Source organism: Lontra canadensis, unplaced genomic scaffold, assembly GCF_010015895.1.
Source record: "Lontra canadensis isolate GAN:19392208 unplaced genomic scaffold, GSC_riverotter_1.0 scaffold18, whole genome shotgun sequence".
Lineage (NCBI taxonomy): Eukaryota > Metazoa > Chordata > Mammalia > Carnivora > Mustelidae > Lontra > Lontra canadensis.
Window position 1 is genome coordinate 5,565,965 of NW_022631012.1, and position 19,429 is coordinate 5,585,393.

The window sequence follows — 19,429 nt, forward strand, 5'->3', positions numbered from 1 at the left end:
AGGGAAGGAAAAAATGAAACAAGATGGGATCGGGAGGGAGACAAACCATAAGAGACTGTTAATCTCACAAAACAAACTGAGGGTTGCTGGGGAAGGGATATGGAGAGAGTGGTTGTGTTATAGACATTGGGGAGGGTATGTGCTATGGAGAGTGCTGTGAAATGTGTAAGCCTGAGGATTCACAGACCTATACCCATGGGGCAAATAATACATTATATGTTAATAAAAATACTTTTTAAAAAAGATTTATTATTTTTGCTGATAAAGAATGATCATAAATCAGGAAAGAAAAGACAAACAGCTCAAACGTACAGGGTATGGAAAGAAATTTCACTGAGAAGAAAACCTAAAGAGAGACAGAATAGAGAGAGATACTCAACTCTGGTAATAGCGAAATGTGAGCTTAAGTCACAATCGCAATCCATCAGATTTGTGAGACTATAAATGCCTGAAGATAGGAAGTATTCATGAGGGTGTGACTAACCAGAGACACTCATCACTGCTGGTAAACTCAGAGTACAATTAGGTGATAAGTGTTAAATTTTCAACTGTCCTCATCATTTGATCTAGAAATTCCATTACTGAGGGAAAGTATCTTAGGGAAACTCCTGCCCATGTACACAAGAGGACATATACAAGGGTGCTCATGGCATTGATTTTGTTAGAGTAAAAAACTAGAGAACATTCTGAAAGTCAGCCAAAGGAGAAGTGACAAATAAATGTTTGCACATATTTGCCAAATATTATTTATGTATTATATGATGTGACAGGCTAGGTTGCTTATGTTCTGTTTACCAATGTGATTGTTGTATTAACTTGTGAAAAGACATAAAACTGAACACTTACTTGTTGTATACTTTTCTGTGTTTCTTTTTTTTTTTAAGATTTTTTTAATTTATTTGACAGAGATCACAAATAGGCAGAGAGGCAGGCAGAGAGAGAGGGGGAAGCAGGCTCCCTGCGGAGCAGAGAGCCCCGTGCAGGGCTCGATCCCAGGTCCCTGGGATCATCACCTGAGCCAAAGGCAGAGGTTTTAACCCACTGAGCCACTCAGGTGCCCCTTTCCTGTGTTTCTTTAAAGAATATTAGCTAAGACCTTGCATTTTATCAATATGGACTAAAAATCCACTATTCACATATATGTAAGTAGATCTATATAAAGTACATCTATATATATATATATATATATATATATATATACCATATATAATGTATTCTATATTCTATATATCATATACAGATACACTTATATGTAACATACATTTTATATGTAACAAATGCATAATACATGATTTTAATACTTGTATATATGTTAAATATGTGTGTGTGTGTGTTTTGCCCAGATTAGTCTCATTGTCCTCAAGATGACGTGTTATGTCTGTTCTTTCAAAGTATTTTGTCCTCTATGTTTTCATTGTGTAACCATTTTAATAAAAAAGCTGAGTCTCAGAATTTTATGAGTTGCCAAGTTTTCATCAGAAGCATGTGGGCTAGATTCAAATTTCAGGTGCCCATCCCAGGCAGGAAATCTTTTACTTTGATTTGCCTTCAGTCCCCTACTTCCAGACCCCATTCCTTCTCCATCCTTCTTTACCTCCCTACACTGGAAGTCTGATCTATATAGACTCTACCAACTGTTCCCCTGCCTCTGTCTCCTAACTGGATTTGGCACAAGGAAGCTCTCACAGGAGACTGACAGCAGAAGGACAGTGGTGTCTTACTCAAGCCTCCTTGTTTTCAGAGGTTTGCCTAAGGCTGGCCCTGTAACCTGGGACTGGCCTAGGTCATCAGTAGTCACAGCTCTTTTAGTCATTCTCTCCACAGAGTTCTCCAAAACTGCTTCCTCCCTTTGACCCCCCAGGCCCCAGAGATGGTAGTCTTCCTGGAGTACAGGCACTGGAGTACCTGTGGTTTCCCTATATCCCGTCCAAAGCTTTGTTATTAACTCCTTTTTAATCTTGTCTCAGACTGACCAGTATACCACTTGTTTCCTCCTGAGATTATAGGAGGAAACTGATTAATTATATCCCCAAGCTCAGTTTGAGGGAAAGAAATAACATTGATTCTCATTTCTACCATTTTCTTAAGAGACTTTTGCCCCTCTTCCTGCCACCTCTCACCTCCATTACTCTTTCTTAGAAAAGCATGGACTACCCCACATCTTTCAGCCTGTCTTTATACCAGAATAACAGGATTTTCCCCTCAATGCTACCGTCTTGGATTTCTAAAGAAAAGACAAACTACAAGGGTTATGTGGCAACCAGCTGGGTAATTTAAGTCCTCAAGTATTTGTGACAGTCAGTGGACTTATTATAAGAGCCTGTAAAAGCTATTGTTTTCTTGGCTAGGCTGCTGTGATTATGGGAGATATTAGTAGTTTAACAGAATTATTTTTCCTCCATTGGACTAGCCATCTTCACCCTTTACTTCCTGCCCCATACCTCAGTGTCCCCAAATGTTCCAGTCTGTAAATTAGATTAGGGAGTCCCATAAATTATTTCAAATCCCAGAGCAGTGTTCCATATAATGAGATACCAGTGGACAACTTCTTTGAGAATCCCAAGTGGATAGAGAAGAGAGTTTATTAAAAAAGCACATTTCCAGGTCTTACCCAGACTCACTAAACCAGAATTGCTGGAGATAGAGACAATTCTTAAACACTCTTAATAAGACTGGAGGGCAATTGCCCTGGAGAAACATGTAATGTATGACTTTTGCACTTTTTAGGCTAACATCCAAAGCAATTTCTATATGGAAACACTAACTGAATGATATATTGACAGTTTTGTCCCTAAGGGTGCCAGAGAACTAAGTTTATGTCTTTCACTACATAGAAAATGTATTTGATGAAAGTAATTATTAACTGCACAGTTGAGTCCTGTGTTCATTAACTACTTCCTGACAAATCATGTTAGTCAGAAGATGGACTGCACAACAATAAGACTCCACCAACATAAGGCTGTGATCAAATACTAAAAAGGACTCTTTAAGTTGATAAAAAGTTCTTTTTTTTTTTTTAAATTTTTTATTTATTTATTTGACAGAGATCACAAGTAGGCAGAGAGGCAGGCAGAGAGAGAGGAGGAAGCAGGCTCCCCGCTGAGCAGAGAGCCCGATGCGGGGCTCGATCCCAGGACCCGGAATCATGACCTGAGCCGAAGGCAGCGGCTTAACCCACTGAGCCACCCAGGCGCCCCTGATAAAAAGTTCTTAAGTAAATTCACATTAAAACTGCTTAATTTTTAAAGAGTCTCCATTTGAAACAACAGTGAAGTTGAGGAGCATTCATAGCAAATATTTATAACTCAAAATACCTTCATTTTAGGTGTTATTCAAGGACAAGTTTATTTGTCTTAAAGTGTGAGGTATCCTGGGGTGAGTAGTCAATAAAAAGCAAGAATCATCAATAAATGTTTAATTTCATTTAAGAAAGTATTATCAGACAATCAGCTTGTCATTAATCCAGTAAAACTAATCTTAATTAACAATCTAATAAATATGTGAGTCAAAAATTTATGTAACTGGAAAAAATGGTATGGGGGCTATCATTGTGTGATCTGATAGAAATGTTCTAACTCTAATATTCTATTATTCTGTAAGTCATTTTGTAGAAAAAATGAAAAGTATGAAAACAACTTGAAGGGAAGTATACATGCTAAAAAAGAATGATGTTTAAATCTTCCTGATGAGTTCATTGATGATTTTTACTTTTAAAAAATATTTTATACCTTTAAAATTTTTTCTATAATTAGCATATGCTTCTTTTATATGCATAAAATAAATAACACATTATGACAAATTTTTTGACTGTCAAAAAAGCTAAGAATTTTTAAATATGTTTTCCATGCAACTATGGCTTCAGGAAACCAAGTTAGGGCTGGGGGATGTTAGTAGAGAACATACAAGGCAGAAAAATACTCTGAAAATAACAATCTGTGGAGATAGAGAAATGTGGAAATCAATTTTGACCCTACACAGTATTTAACAAAGCCGAAATTAAGTCTGTGCATATGGTAAGTGAAGATGAAATCTCACATTAATTTTAAAAACTAGCTACCTGCTCACTGATTGCAGAGGTCAGGGAAGAGTGATGTTCTGTTCAGTCAAGGTCAGGGCAAAAGAGATGATGAATCGTATTTGCTTGATACAAGCAGACAGCTTTTGTTTCTAAGATATTCTCATTGCTTTGTTACTGAAGTTCTCTTCATTTCTGATTAATACATGAACTCTTCCAACAAAGACACATTAAAATTAGCATTTTCCGAAAGGTCTACCTTGTGCATCATTTCCATGGTAACCAGCTACTGCAGCTAAGCAAAGATAAGACCTAATTCATTCTTCTAAAGTGACACTGATTCATGTCTAATTCACATATGTAGGCGTGGGTGTGCCGTGGGTGACTGTGTGTATGTATATGTCAAGAAATGCATATGTATATAGATGTTTGAGTGTGGTAATCTCAGAGAATGGAGAAAACAACATCCATCCACAAATAGCAAACCTTGAACCTTGTAGTTTGTCAAAGAAATATCATATGCAATTTTTATTTGCAAATTTCCAATGCATACTCTGGCTGAGAAAAATTATGTAAGAAATATAAGCTTCTGGATATTTTACAACCTCAACATTTCACCGTGATATTGCTTTTAATAGTTTTCGTGAAAGTCAGGCCAAATATAGTATTTTAGGTGGAAATTACTTACATTTAAACTTTTTAGAGTTAGTATAGAATATAATTAGTGAAGGAGGAATATGAGAATGGTCAACAACTGATTGAAGAAAATGTATAGATACAGTCATAATTATATCCAAAATGATAGTGACATCATCACCATTACTGTTTGTTTAAGATAGCCTCCAAAATAGACTCCAATGATCCCTGTTTCTTGGTATTCACACCTTCATGGAGTGCCTTCTCTATACCAGCATTGGTATGATTCATAGCATACAGCAGAAGTGATGGCATGTCAACTTTAGGGATTAGGTTTAAAGACATTGAAGCATTGATCTTGGTTGCTCCTTCTCTTTGTGGGATACTTTGTTTTGGAGGAAACCAGCTGTCATGTCATGAGCAGCCCTATGGAGAGGCCCAGATGGTGAAGAACGGAAGCTTCTAGTCAATAGCCATCTGACTGATCTTGAAAGCAGAGTCTGACACCCAGACTTCCAGATGACAGCACCCCTGGCCAACATCTTGACAGACCCCGAACTGCAACCACTTAGCTATGCTCCTTCTGGATTCATGACCCTCAGGAACTATGTCAGATGATAAATGTCTTTTGTTTTAAGTTATTGAGCAATTTGGATAATTTGTTATATAGCAATTGATAGCTAATACAGATTTTCATACCAAGAAAACAGCCTAAATTTGGGGAATATTTTTGGAATCAGGCAGTAGGCAGAGGCTGTAAAGACTCTGAAGAATGTTAAAAAATGAAAACAGGGGCACCCTGGTTCTGGCTCAGGTCATGATCTCAGGGTCCTGAGATTAAGCCTGTGTCAGGCTCTGTGCTCTGTGTGGAGTCTGCTTCAGTTTCTCTCTCCATCTCCCTCTGCCCCTCTTCCCCCCCACTCCATGCGTGCTCTGTCTCTAAAATAAAAATAGTTTTTTAAAAAAGTGAAAACATAAATTGTCTTGCACAAATTACTAATAGAAATCCTGAACTTTAAGAAGGCTGCTGGTAAGGGCTTAAAGGGAAGTAAGGAACATGACATTGAAAAGAGGAGGAAGGAGGATCCTTGTTATGTAGTGGCAAAAACTGTCTCCTGTGATATGGAGCATTAAAGAAACATGCCTAACAAAGTTGGTGACCTAAGATTTCCAAATAAAATGTTGAAGGTGACTTCTGATTTTTTTTTCCTGCTGCTTACAGGGGATTGAAAGATAAAATACATGCCCTAACTGAAGAACTATTAAAGAATGATGAGTTCGGATTTAAAGATTTTGAAAATTCTCATTCTCTCCAGATGGGAAATAATACTAAAATTAAGAAATGGTTTCTGAGCAAACATCAACTCTAGGGCGTTTCTGGAAAAACATGGTATAAAGATAAAGTCAAAGGTGGAACTTTAAAATCTTTTTAGGATATCAGAATGATTGAAGATCTTGCTTCAGAATGTTATTCCACCAGACAAAAATTCCTCTAAAGGTTTTGAAAACATTTTCACATATAAAAAAGAGGGGTGGTCTGGTGGAGGCTTTTAAGAAACTTAAGGGTGTTGTTCTTCAAACTTTCTCCAAGTTTCAGAAAGGATTATCTCAAAGAGACTTGTCTATTCTAGTGGGCCCCAATAAGATTCATAGTGGACTCCCAAAGTTTTTAAGGAAATGTAACAAAAACACTGCCAAAGCAGTATAAAGTTAAAAGCTCTTGTATTTTCCAAATTTTACTGGCAGTAAGCAAGCTGAGAGAACTACTCAGGTATAAACATATCTGTCTTTCTTAAAAAAGGAAAGTTGATTTAGAGCATGGGATCACTATCCCAGTGGGCAGAGCTAAGAGGCATAAGCAAGAATAGGACTGAGACCTAATCAAGAAGTTTCCAAATTTTGGCCAACTTGATTTCAGAACACCTATGGACCAGTGCCTCCATGTTCTCCCTTTGAATAGACATTCCACAGCAGTTATCATGTACCTATCCAACCATTGTATGTGAGTGTTTTGGGTGCAGATATCTTGTCTCTTTAGTTCACAGGTGCACAGATTGAGAGGAACTATAATTAAGGAATTGTACTTAAATCATACACATGAAATATCTCATTTGCCCCTAGATCTGATTTTGATGATGAGATCTGGACTTTGATTTGATCCTATGATTGGATGAGATTCTGGGCAACCTTGGTGAGAGTAAGTCTATTTTACATGTGAAAGAGATAGGAATCATTGGGACCAGAGGAAAAACAATGGTAGCCAGATTCTAAGACCTCTCCAATGATCCTCACCTTGGTATACTCATGCCTTTGTACAGTTTCTTCCTAAAACAAATTATGTTGGTCTGTGTGACCAACAGGATATGGCAGAAGTCGTGCTATGTTACTTCTGAAGTTATTATAAAAGACTCCCTCTCTCTCTCTCACACATACACACACACACACACACACCAAACACACATGCACACACACACACCCTGTTCATTTCATGTCACCGCATACGCCATATTGTGAGTAGCCCCATAGAGAGGCCTCAGAATCTGAGGCATCCAGGCACAAGCCACCTGAGTGATCTTGGAAGTAGATCCTCCAGTTCAATCATGCCTTCAGATGGTTATGGTCCCAGCCAACATCTTAACTGTAACCTCCAGGAGACCCTGAGCCAAGAAAGACTGCAACCCAGCTGGTTCTGTATATATAACCCTCTAAAACATATTTGTTGTTTTAAGTCACTCAATTTCAGAATAATATTTTATGCAGCAATGGATAACTGATACACTGGTATAAGTTCAACTAGAATTCTTGGTAAGTCTATCAGAAATGCATAAGTATATAAAAATCACATCTCTATCTTACATTGAATAATTTCTCATTTAGCAGAAAAAAGGACAAATTAGAGGAAGGCCATGGAAGAGAAGCCAAAGAAAATATCTAGAAAGGTTTAGACCTACCTCTTCATGAGGGAGTAGAGAAGACTGTGGACCATGTGACTGGCTAGACTGGGCTCAAATCTAGCTCTTCTTCCTGTGTGTGTCCCTGGGGAACTATTTAATCTCTTATTGCTTTAGTTCATCGTCTTTAAAAGAGGAATAAAGTCTTTGCATGGCTGTTGTAAAAATTAAACTCATTCACTTATTCAGTACCCTTCCGTGGAGGTCATGTGCCAGGCACTAGCAAGAGCAGGGAATAACAGAGACTTGGTCTCCTCTCCTTGTGTGTGGATTTTACCATCTAGTGGAGGACATAACTATTAGACAAATAGTCACACAACTATTTATATCATGTTTGCTACTCCTGCTATAAGAGAAATCATGGAATTATGTGGAAGTGTTAAACATCTGCCAGAGCCTCTCCAGGGAGTAAAGGAATGATATTTAAATTGAGTCATAAAAGAACAGGAATTGGTTAAATGGAAATGGATGAAAGAACGATACAGACAGATGGAATAACATACTCCAAATTTCAGATCTAAGGGAAGTTTGAAAGTCTAAAAAAGGGTTGAAGTTTAGTCACTGAGGTGTGGGTAGAAGCATAATGTTAAACTAGAGAACTGGACAGCATCCAAATGATGTGGATCCTTGAGGGATACATCAAGGATTTTGAATTTTATCTTGATAGCACTGGATAGCATTAAAAGTGTTCAGGAGTAAGAGTGTTGTGATTTGTCTTTTATTTTTACTCTATATGTTATGTATTGGATGGTGACAAGATTTAATAAGAAGAGATTAATAAGTAGGCTACTGCAGTACTCCAGATACAGAGAGATGAGTGGCTTGAATGATGGTAAAGAGATACATGAAAGTAAGTCAAGTATTTTTATATATGCTTTTCTCAGCCTTCCTTATCTCAAATTCAATCACCATTCATGCAGTTGCTCAAGCCAAAAATCTCAGAGTTATGCTTGATTCCTTTCTTTTTCTCACTCCCTAAATATGGTCAGATCAGCTCTATCCTGTAAATTAACCCCAATTCCAGTCTCATCTTAGCCTTTCCACCGGTATTATTCCCACTCTGACCAAACCATATACTCTCTCACCCAGGCCATTGTGATAGTCTCCTAACTAGACTGTGTCCCTTTTTGCCTCCCAAGTCTATTTTCTTTAAACCATCCGGAATGACCTGTAAAACATACAATTTGGTTAATGTCATTCCATTGTTCCAAGAACTCCAGTGGTTTTTCATCACACCTGGGATAGAATCCAAACTTCTTAACAGCCAGAAGGCCTCCTGTGCAATTGGACCCGTACAACATCTTTGACCTCTTTCCCGACATCACACTCCCTTGCTCAGCACCACTCCCTAGTCACACCAGCCTTCTTACTGAAACATGCTGAAAAGTTTATTCCTATTTCAGAGCCTTTAGACTTGTTCCCTCTGCCTAATTGTTCTTCCCAGATCTTCCTGAGGCTGTCTCCTGCATATCATTCAGGTCTCAAAGAGAAAGAACCTCCCTCCCATCCTTTTCCTTTGCTTTTGCTTCATAGTCTTAGAGTAGTTTACAAATAGTTTTACTAATTTACTGTTATCTAACTACCTTTTGAGGAAATGAGCTCTTTAGGGACAAAAACTTTGACACTGCTACAACCTATGTTTAACATGTACTTAAATGACATGAATCAGAAGAACAAATATTATTAAAATATCCATGCTACCCAAAACAATCTACAAATTTAATGCAACCTTTATCAAAATAACAACACTCTTTTTCACAGAACTAGTGAAATAATCCTAAAATTTGTGTGGAACCACAAAAGACCCAAATAGCCAAAACTTTCATGAAAAAGAACAAAGCTGGAGGTATCACAGTCCCAGATTTCAAGATATTCTTCAAAGTTACAGTAAACAAAGCAGTATGGCACTTGCACAAAAATAGGCTAATAGATCAATGGAACAAAATAGCTCAGAAATAAACCCATGCTTACATGGTCAGTTAATCTATGACAAAAGAGTCACAAATATACAATGGAGAAAAGACAGTGTCTTTAACAAATGATGCTGGGAAAACTGTAGAGCTACATGCAAAAAATGGAACAGGGCCACTTTATCGCACCATACAAAAAAATAAACTCAAAATGGCTTAAGAACCTAAATGTGAGGCCTAAAACAATAAAACTCCTAGGACAAAACACAGGCAGTAATTTCTTTGACACTGGCCATCAGAACATTTTTCTAGATATGTCTCCTAAAGCAAGGGAAACAAAAGCAAAATTAAATGTTTGAGACTATACCAAAATAAAAGGCTTTTGTACAGAGAAGGAAACCATCAACAACTAAAAGTCAACCTGCTGAATGGGAGAAGATATTTGCAAATGATATAGTCAACAAGGGGTTAATATCTAAAACATATCAAGAACTTATAGCACTCAATACCAAAAAAACCCTAATCCAATTAAAAATGGGCAGAGGATCTGCATAGACATTTTTCCAAAGGCTACATACAGATGGCCAGCAAGCACATGAAAAGATACCCAACATCACTCACCATCTGGGAAGTGCAAATTAAAACCACAACGAGATATCACTTTATAGTTGTCTGAATGGCTAAAATAAAAAAGAAATAACAAGTGTTGATAAGGATGGGGAGGAGAAAGAAAAACCCTCATGCTCTGTTGGTAGGAAGGAATGTAAATTGGTACAGCCACTGGGGAAAACACTACAAAGACTCCTGAAAAAATTAAAAATAGAATTACCATAATTTCATGTCAGGTATTTACACACACAAAAAGAAAACATTGATTAGAAAAGATATATGCACCCTTATGTTATTGCAGAATTATTTACAATAGCCAAGATATAGAAGTGACCCAACCATCCATCCATAGAATGATGAATGGATAAAGAAGACATGGCATATATATATATATATATATATATATATCTGTGTGTGTGTGTATACACAGACACACACACACACACACACACACATTCATTCCACACAGTGGAATATTACTCAGCCATGAAGAATAATGAAATCTGGTATTTGCAACAATATGTGCGGAGCTAGAGGGTATAAGATATAATGTTAAGTGAAGGAAGTCCATTGGAGAAAGACAAATACCATAGAAGTTTTCGCTCATATTTGGAGTTTAAGAAACAAAACAAATGAACAAAGAAAAAAAGAGACAAAAAAACCCAGACTCTTAAATAGAGATAACTGGTAGTTGCCTCGGGGGAGGTGGGTGGGGACATGGATTAAATAGGTGAAGGAGAGTAAGAATACATTTATCTTGGACAGTAAGAAATATATAGAATTGTTGAATCATTATATACCTAAAACTAATAAAACTAATAAAACATTATATGTTAATTATACTTCAATAAAAATTTTTTAAAGATTTTCATTTATTTGAGAGAATGAATGAGAGAGAGAGAGAGAGATAGATAACATGAGCAGGGGGGAGGGGCAGAGGAGGAAGAAGAAGCAGAATCCCTGTTGAGCAGGGAGCCCAACATGGGGCTTGATTCCAGGACCCCAAGATCATGACCTGAGCTGGAAGAAGATGCTTAACTGAGTGAGCCACACAGGTGCCCAAGTAAAAAAAAAAAAAAAAAAAAAATTCAAAGACAAAAATAAATGCACAGACATTTAGACAACATTATAAATGTAAAGACACTAGTTTTGTTTTAGCATATAAAAGATATCCAAAGAAAGGTAGTTCTAATTGTTTAGTCTGTATCCAAAGAAAATGCCTTTTCCCTGAATCTGATTTAATTATGCCCTTGATAAATTTGTTAGTGAGTTACTCTTGCCATCAAGTAAAATGGAAGCCTTGGTGTGTGTATGTGTGTGGGGGGATCCTTTACCATACTACTTTTGAATAAATAGAAGGTTAATATGGGAAGAGTCTGTACAAATTCTAAAGGACAGTGGTAAACAGACTTAAAGGAACCATCCCTGATTCCCATTTGATAGTAGTCACATGCCCAATAATCCTCTTCTCCTGAATACAGGCAGGACCTGTGTCTGTCTTTCTTTCCTTCCTTCCTTTTTTTTTCTTTTCTTTAGATTTTACTTATTTATTTAAAAGAGAGAGATAGAAAAAGAGAGCATGAACAGGGAGGAGAGGGAGAAGCAGGCTCCCTGCAAGCAGGAAGCCTGATGCAGGGCTCAATCCCAGGACCCCAAGATCATGACCTGAGCTGGAGGCAGATGCTTAACCAACTGAGCCACCCAGTCGCCCCAGGACCTGTGTCTTTCTTATAACCAACAAATACCGTAAAGGTGATTAGATGTCATTCCCATGATCATGTTATATTGTAAAGTCTCTGTATTAGTAGACTGGAATTAGGATTTCTCTGCTGTGCTGTAAAGGTAACTATAGAGAGAGCGGCATGGCAATGAATTATGGGCATCACCTAGAATTTGTGAGCAGCTCTCAGATAAGACTCAACAAGAAAACATAAACCTCAGTCTTCTGCCAACAACCTGAGGGTGCTTATATGTGGAGCTTTCCCCAGTCAAGCCTGTGATGAGACTGCATCCCATCCTGACATCTGGATTTTAACCTGGTCATACCTTAAGGCAGAGAGCCCAGCTAAATTGTGCTTATACTTCTGACACACAGAAAGAGTGAGATAATAAATGTGTGTTGTTTTAAGCCTATACATTGTAATTTGTTACACAGCAGTAGAAAACTAATATAAAAACCATAGACAGAAAATATGGAAAAGCAAAATTTGGTCAAATATAAGGACACACAACTGATAAATTGTTGAACACTACATCTGAAACTAATGATGTACTATGTGTTGACTAATTAAATTTAAATTAAAACATATATAAGGAGGACATGATCTTAAATAGAGCTGTCTAAAAATGAAATGAACTTCATCCAAGAATACTAAATTCTTCATTGCTGGAAGGGTTTAACTGGTGCAAATGTTGTAGTGTATCAGATTGAATTGGTGATCTTCACAGGGCTCTTTCTACATTAAAAATGACATGGTTTTAAGTACTCAGTATCACCAATGACCCAGGACAGTAAGTCCTATAGATAAATACAAACAATGTCTGCTTACACAACTAACATTGCTGTCAACATTCGTATTCTCAGTCAGCAGAAGATCATTTAACTGGGCCACTTGCTTTTAAAGTCCAAACTAAAGATACAAAGAAAAAAACTCTTTGCATATTATTTTTTTTTAAAGCACAACATAGTAGTATTTGGGTTAAAAAGCAATTATATTCATAAAACTTCATGCTTTCAACAATTCTAAGAAATCATTAAAAAAAAAAAAAAAAACCACTATACCCACATAGTCTGGTTCTGGTGCCAGAAGGAGGTAGATAATTTTAAAAATTACCAAATGAAAATGTAAGATAACACTGAGAGAAAATATCTGTGGATCTATCTCTGGATAAAGGACTTGTATCCAGAATATATTAAAAGGAAATTTCTACAACTCAATCATAAGGACACAACCCAGTTAACACTTGGGCAAAATATTTGAATAGACATTTCTCCACAGAAGCTATTCAAATAGCTAACAAGCACCTGAAAATGTCCTTAACATCATTAGTCACTAGGGAAAAGATGAACTAAAACCACAATCAGCTCTCATTTTACACCCACAAGGATGGCTACAGTAAAAACGACAGGAACAATTGCTGACAAGGAGAGAGAAAAACAATGAGCCGTTGTGCATTTCTGATGGGAATGTGAAGTAGCACAGCCATTTTGCAAAATAGTTTGGCACTTTATTAAAAAAATTAAGCATACAACCCAGCAATTTTGCTCCTACAGATCTACTTAGGATACAAGAACTGGAAACATAGGCCTGCCCCAAAACCTGTATGAGAATGCTCATAACAGCATTATTCATGATAGATGAAAATTCAAAACAACCCAAATATTCATCTACCCATAAATGCAGAACTCCAATGTGATACACCCACACAACAGAATACTCTTTAGCAATAAAAAGGAAGGAAGTACTTACACATGCTGTCATGTGGATGGACCTCTACAGCATTATGCTAAGTGAGAGAAGCCAGATGGAAGACCATATATGGTACGGGGCCGTTTCTTTGAAAATTCCATAAATTCAAATATATAGACAGAAAATATATTAAGTGATCATCTGGAGCAGGGTGTGGGAATGGGCGAGACTGAAATGGGCACAAGGGATATTTTTGCATGACAGGAATGTTCTGAAATTGGATTTTGGTGATGGTTGTATGAGTCTATAAATTTGCTAAGAGTCATTGAATTGTTCACTTTAAATAGGTAAATTTTATGGTATATAAATTATACCTTAATAAAACCATTTTTAAGAAATGCCTCCTTCTAAAATACTATCTACTAGATAGTACCCTTATTTGAAAGTAGGGATCACAAATGGTCTCAGGGACTCCTGCCCACGAAGTGTAGGATCTAGTTGGGTTCAAAAGCAAATCTCATGAATTCAGGCTTCCATCATTTCGGTGGGGAACAGGAAGAAGACAATTGATGTTTGTCCCAAGGGAAAGTATTTAGAAGCAAGTTTACCACATACACAAGTTAACGAGGGCAGTGTTGTAATGTTTGCAAAGAACAACCTTTTCAATTCCCTATGGGTACTTTAAAAGCACCCATTTTAACATGAGGATCACTGATACAAAGTGTCCTTACACAACAGATGAGCAGATCTTTTCACCTCCCTGCAGCGTGATATTTGATAGCATAATTTGACTTCTGCATTTAAATTTTAAAATACCATCTAATTCAGACACCTTATTATCAGATAGGTCTTTCCACTTTCACCCAAGTTTGTTTAAGTGAGAGCCATTCATAGCACATTTCTGGAATTATTAATCAAATTAAACCATGACCAAGAATATGTACACACAAATCATGCACTGACACATTCTAAGGAACAGAGGCTATGTAAGTAACTAAAAATGCATGTTTAACTTTTGGTAAATAAGGAAAAACATTTTTGTCCCTAACATTGCAATTATGTACCTGGAATGAGATGGGCCTCTTTCCTGGGAAGTCTGGGAGGACAGACTTCCATCGAAGGAGTTTCCTCGGTGGCAGCCTGAAATGGTGGCCTTGGGTGACATGGGATCTGACTGGAAAGTTTCACAGACCACCTGGAGTCCCTTTTGGAGGTGGAGATAACAAATTAGATCTTCTTTCTCTCTTTTTTTTCCTTCAGGTATATCTTCTATAATTAACTACCATATTACATACATTGTTTTTTAAAATTGAACATTTTTCTTTATAGCATAGCTAACCACAAGGTCAGAGACCAAATGATTTTGTGTTCCTCTAAGAGCAAATGGAAAAAGACTTCTAGAGAGCCATGTATGTTATTTTAAGCATTCAACTGAGTACTTTCATAAACTTTATTTCATTTTGCCCTTGATTCTTTTCTTTTTCATCTCCAGATACCCAGGATCTATAGAAAAGTTACAAACTACCAACTCATCAAAGATATGCCGATACTGAGATGAGCTGAGTAAGGCCTGAGCTGGAAACCAGGTTAGTAAGAGCTGATCGAACTGAAGCCAGAAAATGAGAATCGAAGCACAAGGTTCAGGTTTTTCTGTCACTCATTAAAGGAGAATGGGATACATTTTTTCAATTGAAGACAATGACCTTTATTCTGGTTTGTTAAGCACAAATGCAGCCATTCTCTTAATGACATTTTTTTAATGACATTTAGCTAATATATATAACTCTGCTCAGGTAAGAGGGCATTGTCTTTCGATGGGTATTACAGATAAAATTCTTCATTATGCACAAAGACCCTCAAAAAATTATCATAGAATTTAAGTCCTCATAATTTCTATTTTCTTATGTAAAATAAGAAAGCACTGTCCAACCATGATGCATAGAGAGACAAATACATCTAGAAAGCTCATAAATAAGTCCTCTGAACTAGATCAGAGAATCCCCTAGTATGAGCATACTATGTGTGCTTCATGTTAGGTAATTTGGGCGATAAATAATAGATGAATCTGAACCTTGAAATCAAGAACCTACAGTTAAGTTTTAAGATGAATATAGATTAGAATAGCACTCTCAGTAGAAATATAATACAAGCCACAAACATGAGACACATATCTAGTTTTAAAAATAGTAAAAATCTGTGAAATTTTAAATTATATTGTTTAACCCCAAATTATCATCTAAACATATAATCAATATAAACATTATCATTAAGATATACATTCTTTTTTCATATTAAGTAGTCAAAATCTGGTATGTATTTGATACTTACAACACATCTCAATTCAAACTAGCCTTGTTTCAAGTGTTCAAAGACCACAATGGGCGTCGTGGCTACCATATTGGGCAGTGCAGATTTAGAGTAATTAGACAGGAGTTCATGGGGGAGTTGAGATATTAATTGGTGCTTAGAAGAAAGATAAAATTTAGACAGGCAACAAGGAGGAAAGATAGCAATCCACATAAAGGAGACAGTCTGAGCAAAGACCCAGAGGTTAAAGCACATGCTCAATATATTAGAAGCAGTGCTTAACTAACTGAAGGGGTAAACAAGGTCACTTAAGAAAAATGATGCCAGATGGTAGAAGGTACAGAGAAACAGGGAGAAGAGATTGGTCTGGAGGTGACGGTACAAGAAATCCACTATAGGTTCCTAGAGAGAAAGGGATATAGGGAAAAGATGGCAACCTTGCCTATAATAAGCCTTTGTGGAATGATGAGTGAATAAATAAATGATGCATTAAGAAGATTAGTCAGGCATTTAAAAAATTTTTTTTTAATTATTTTTATAAACATATAATGTATTATTTGCCCCATGGGTATAGGTCTGTGAATCCTCAGGCTTACACATTTCACAGCACTCTCCATAGCACATACCCTCTCCAATGTCTATAACACAACCACTCTCTCCATATCCCTTCCCCAGCAACCCTCAGTTTGCTTTGTGAGATTAACAGTCTCTTACGGTTTGTCTCCCTCCCGATCCCATCTTGTTTCATTTTTTCCTTCCCTACTACCCAAACCCCCCACTCTCCCTCTCAAATACCTCATATCAGAGACATCATATGATAGTTGTTTTTGTCTGATTGACTTTTTTAGCTCAGCATAATACCCTCTAGTATCATCCACGTTGTTGCAAAGGGCAAGATTTCATTTTTTGATGGCTGCATAGTATTCCATTATAGATACCACATCCTCTTTATCCATTCATCTGTTGATGGACATCTAAGTTCTTTCCATAGTTTGGCTATTGTGGACATTGCTGCTATAAACATTCAGGTGCATGTGCCCCTTCAGATCACTACTTTTGTATCTTTAGGATAAGAACCCAGTCGTGTGATTGCTGGGTCATAGGGAAGCTCTATTTCCAACTTTCTGAGGAACCCCCATGCCGTTTTCCAGAGTGCCTACACCAGCTTGCATTCCCACCAACAGTGTAGGAGGGTTCCCTTTCACTGCATCATCTCCAACATCTGTCGTTTCCCGATTTGTTAATTTTAGCCATTCTGACTGTGTGAGGTGGTATCTCATTCTGGTTTTGATTTGTATTTCCCTGATGCCGAGTCATGTGGAGCACTTTTTCATGTCTGTTGGCCATCTGGATGTCTTCTTTGCAGAAATGTCTGTTCATGTCCTCTGCCCATTTCTTGGTTGGATTATTTCTTCTTTGGGTGTTGAGTTTGCTAAGTTCTTTATAGATTTTGGACACTAGCCCTTTATCTGATAGGTCATTTGCCAATATCTTCTCCCATTCTGTCAGTTGTCTTTTGGTTTTGTTGACTGTTTCCTTTGCTGTGCAAAAGCTTTTGATCTTGATGAAGTCCCAATAGTTCATTTTTGCCCTTGCTTCCCTTGCCTTTGGTGATGTGTCTCCCGAGAAGTAGCTGCAGGTGAGGTCGAAGAGGTTGCTACCTGTGTTCTCCTCAAGGATTTCAAAGGATTCCTGTCTCACATTGAGGTCCTTCATCCATTTTGAGTCTATTTTTGTGTGTGGTGTAAGGAAAGGGTCCAGTTTCATTCTTCTGCATGTGGCTGTCCAATTATCCCAACACCATTTGTTGAAGAGACTGTCTTTTTTCCATTGGACATTCTTTCCTGCTTAGTTGACCATAGAGTTGAGGGTCCATTTCTGGGCTCTCTGTTCTGTCCCATGGATCTCTGTGTCTGTTTTTGTGCCAGTACCATACTGTCTTGATGATGACAGCTTTGTAATAGAGCTTCAAGTCCGGAATTGTGATGCCACCAACTTTGGCTTTCTTCTTCAACATTCCTCTGGCTATTTGGGGCCTTTTCTAGTTCCATATAAATTTTAGGCTTACTTGTTCCATTTCTTTGGGAAAAAAATGGATGATATTTTGATTGGGATTGCATTAAATGTGTAGATGGCTTTAGGTAGCATAGACATTTTCATAATATTTGTTCTTCCAATCCATGAGCATGGAGCGTTCTTTCATTTCTAGGTGTCTTCCTCAATTTCTTGCATGAGTACTTTATAGTTTCCCGAGTACAGATTCTTTGACTCTTTGGTTAGGTTTACTGCTAGGTATCTTATGGTTTGGGGTGCAATTATAAATGGGATCGACTCCTTATTTTCTCTTTGTTCTGTTTTGCTGTGGGTATATAGAAATGCAACTGATTTCTGAGCATTGATTTTTATATCCTGTCACTTTACTGAATTGCTGTATGAGTTCTAGCAGTTTTGGAGTGGAGTCTTTTGGGTTTTCTACATAAAGTATCATATCATCTGCAAAGACTGAGAGTTTGACTTCTTCTTTCTTGATTCAGAAGCTTTTTATTTCTTTTTGTTGTCTGATTGCTGAGGTTAGGACTTCTAGTACTATGTTGAATAGCAGTGGTGGTAACTGACATTGCTGCCATGTTCCTGACCTTAGGGAAAAGCTCACAGTTTTTGCCCATTGAGAATTAATTCACTGTGAGTTTTTCATAGATGGCTTTGAAGATATTGAGGTATATACCCTCTGTCCCTACACTTTGAAGAGTTTTGATCAAGAAAGGATGTTGTACTTTGTCAAATGCTTTTTCAGCATCTATGGAGAGTATCATATGGTTCTTGTTTTTTCTTTTATTAATGTATTGTATCACATTGATTCATGTACGGATGTTGAACCAAACTTGTAGCCCAGGAATAAATCCCACTTGGTTGTGGTGAATAACCTTCTTAATGTACTGTTGGATCCTATTGGCTAGTATTTTGGTAAGAATTTCCGCATCTGTGTTCATCAAGGGCATTGGTCTGTAATTCTCCTTTTTGGCAGGGTCTTTGTCTGGTTTTGGGACCAAGGTAATGCTGGCCTCATAAAATGAGTTTGGGAGTTTTCCTTCCATTTCTATTTTTTGGAACAGTTTCAGGAGAATAGGTATTAATTCCTCTTTAAATGTTTGGTAGAATTCCCCTGGGATAGTCAGGCATTATTAAGTGATATTTATTTGAAGCAGGAGAGGCTAGAGGTAGAAAAATCCAATTAGGTGGTTCCAACTGCAATCTAGTTATGAGGACCTGGATTTAGAAGGTAGTTTCGGGTGTAGAGAATAAAGAACACACCTGAGCAACATAACAAGATAAAAAAATATGACTCAGCAAGAAATCAAATCGAAAGGAGGAAGGAGAATGAAATAGGAGACATATTTGTTGTCTCTAAGAGGTCATCAGTTATAAGACACCATTATTTTATATTCAATTAAGAAAAAACTCTGTTAATTAAACTAGGACCCCTTACCAGTGAGGACTTTTTCTAATATATTTATTAAAAGCACTATCTTAGACTTATTTAGGCATAGTTTTTGATTATATATTCATCCTGTGTATATGTAAAAAGGAAGA

General features: G+C 37.1%; 1 protein-coding gene across 2 annotated transcripts in view; it reads right to left on the reverse strand.

Moving 5' to 3' along the window:
- UNC80 (unc-80 homolog, NALCN channel complex subunit) overlaps positions 1–19,429 on the reverse strand; it is a 225,382-nt gene that overhangs the window by 186,434 nt on the left and 19,519 nt on the right. For both annotated transcript variants that reach the window (XM_032859910.1, XM_032859911.1), the window contains exon 7: positions 14,596–14,735. In XM_032859910.1, coding sequence (XP_032715801.1) covers positions 14,596–14,735 — 140 coding nt within the window. The remainder of the gene's footprint in view (positions 1–14,595; positions 14,736–19,429) is intronic.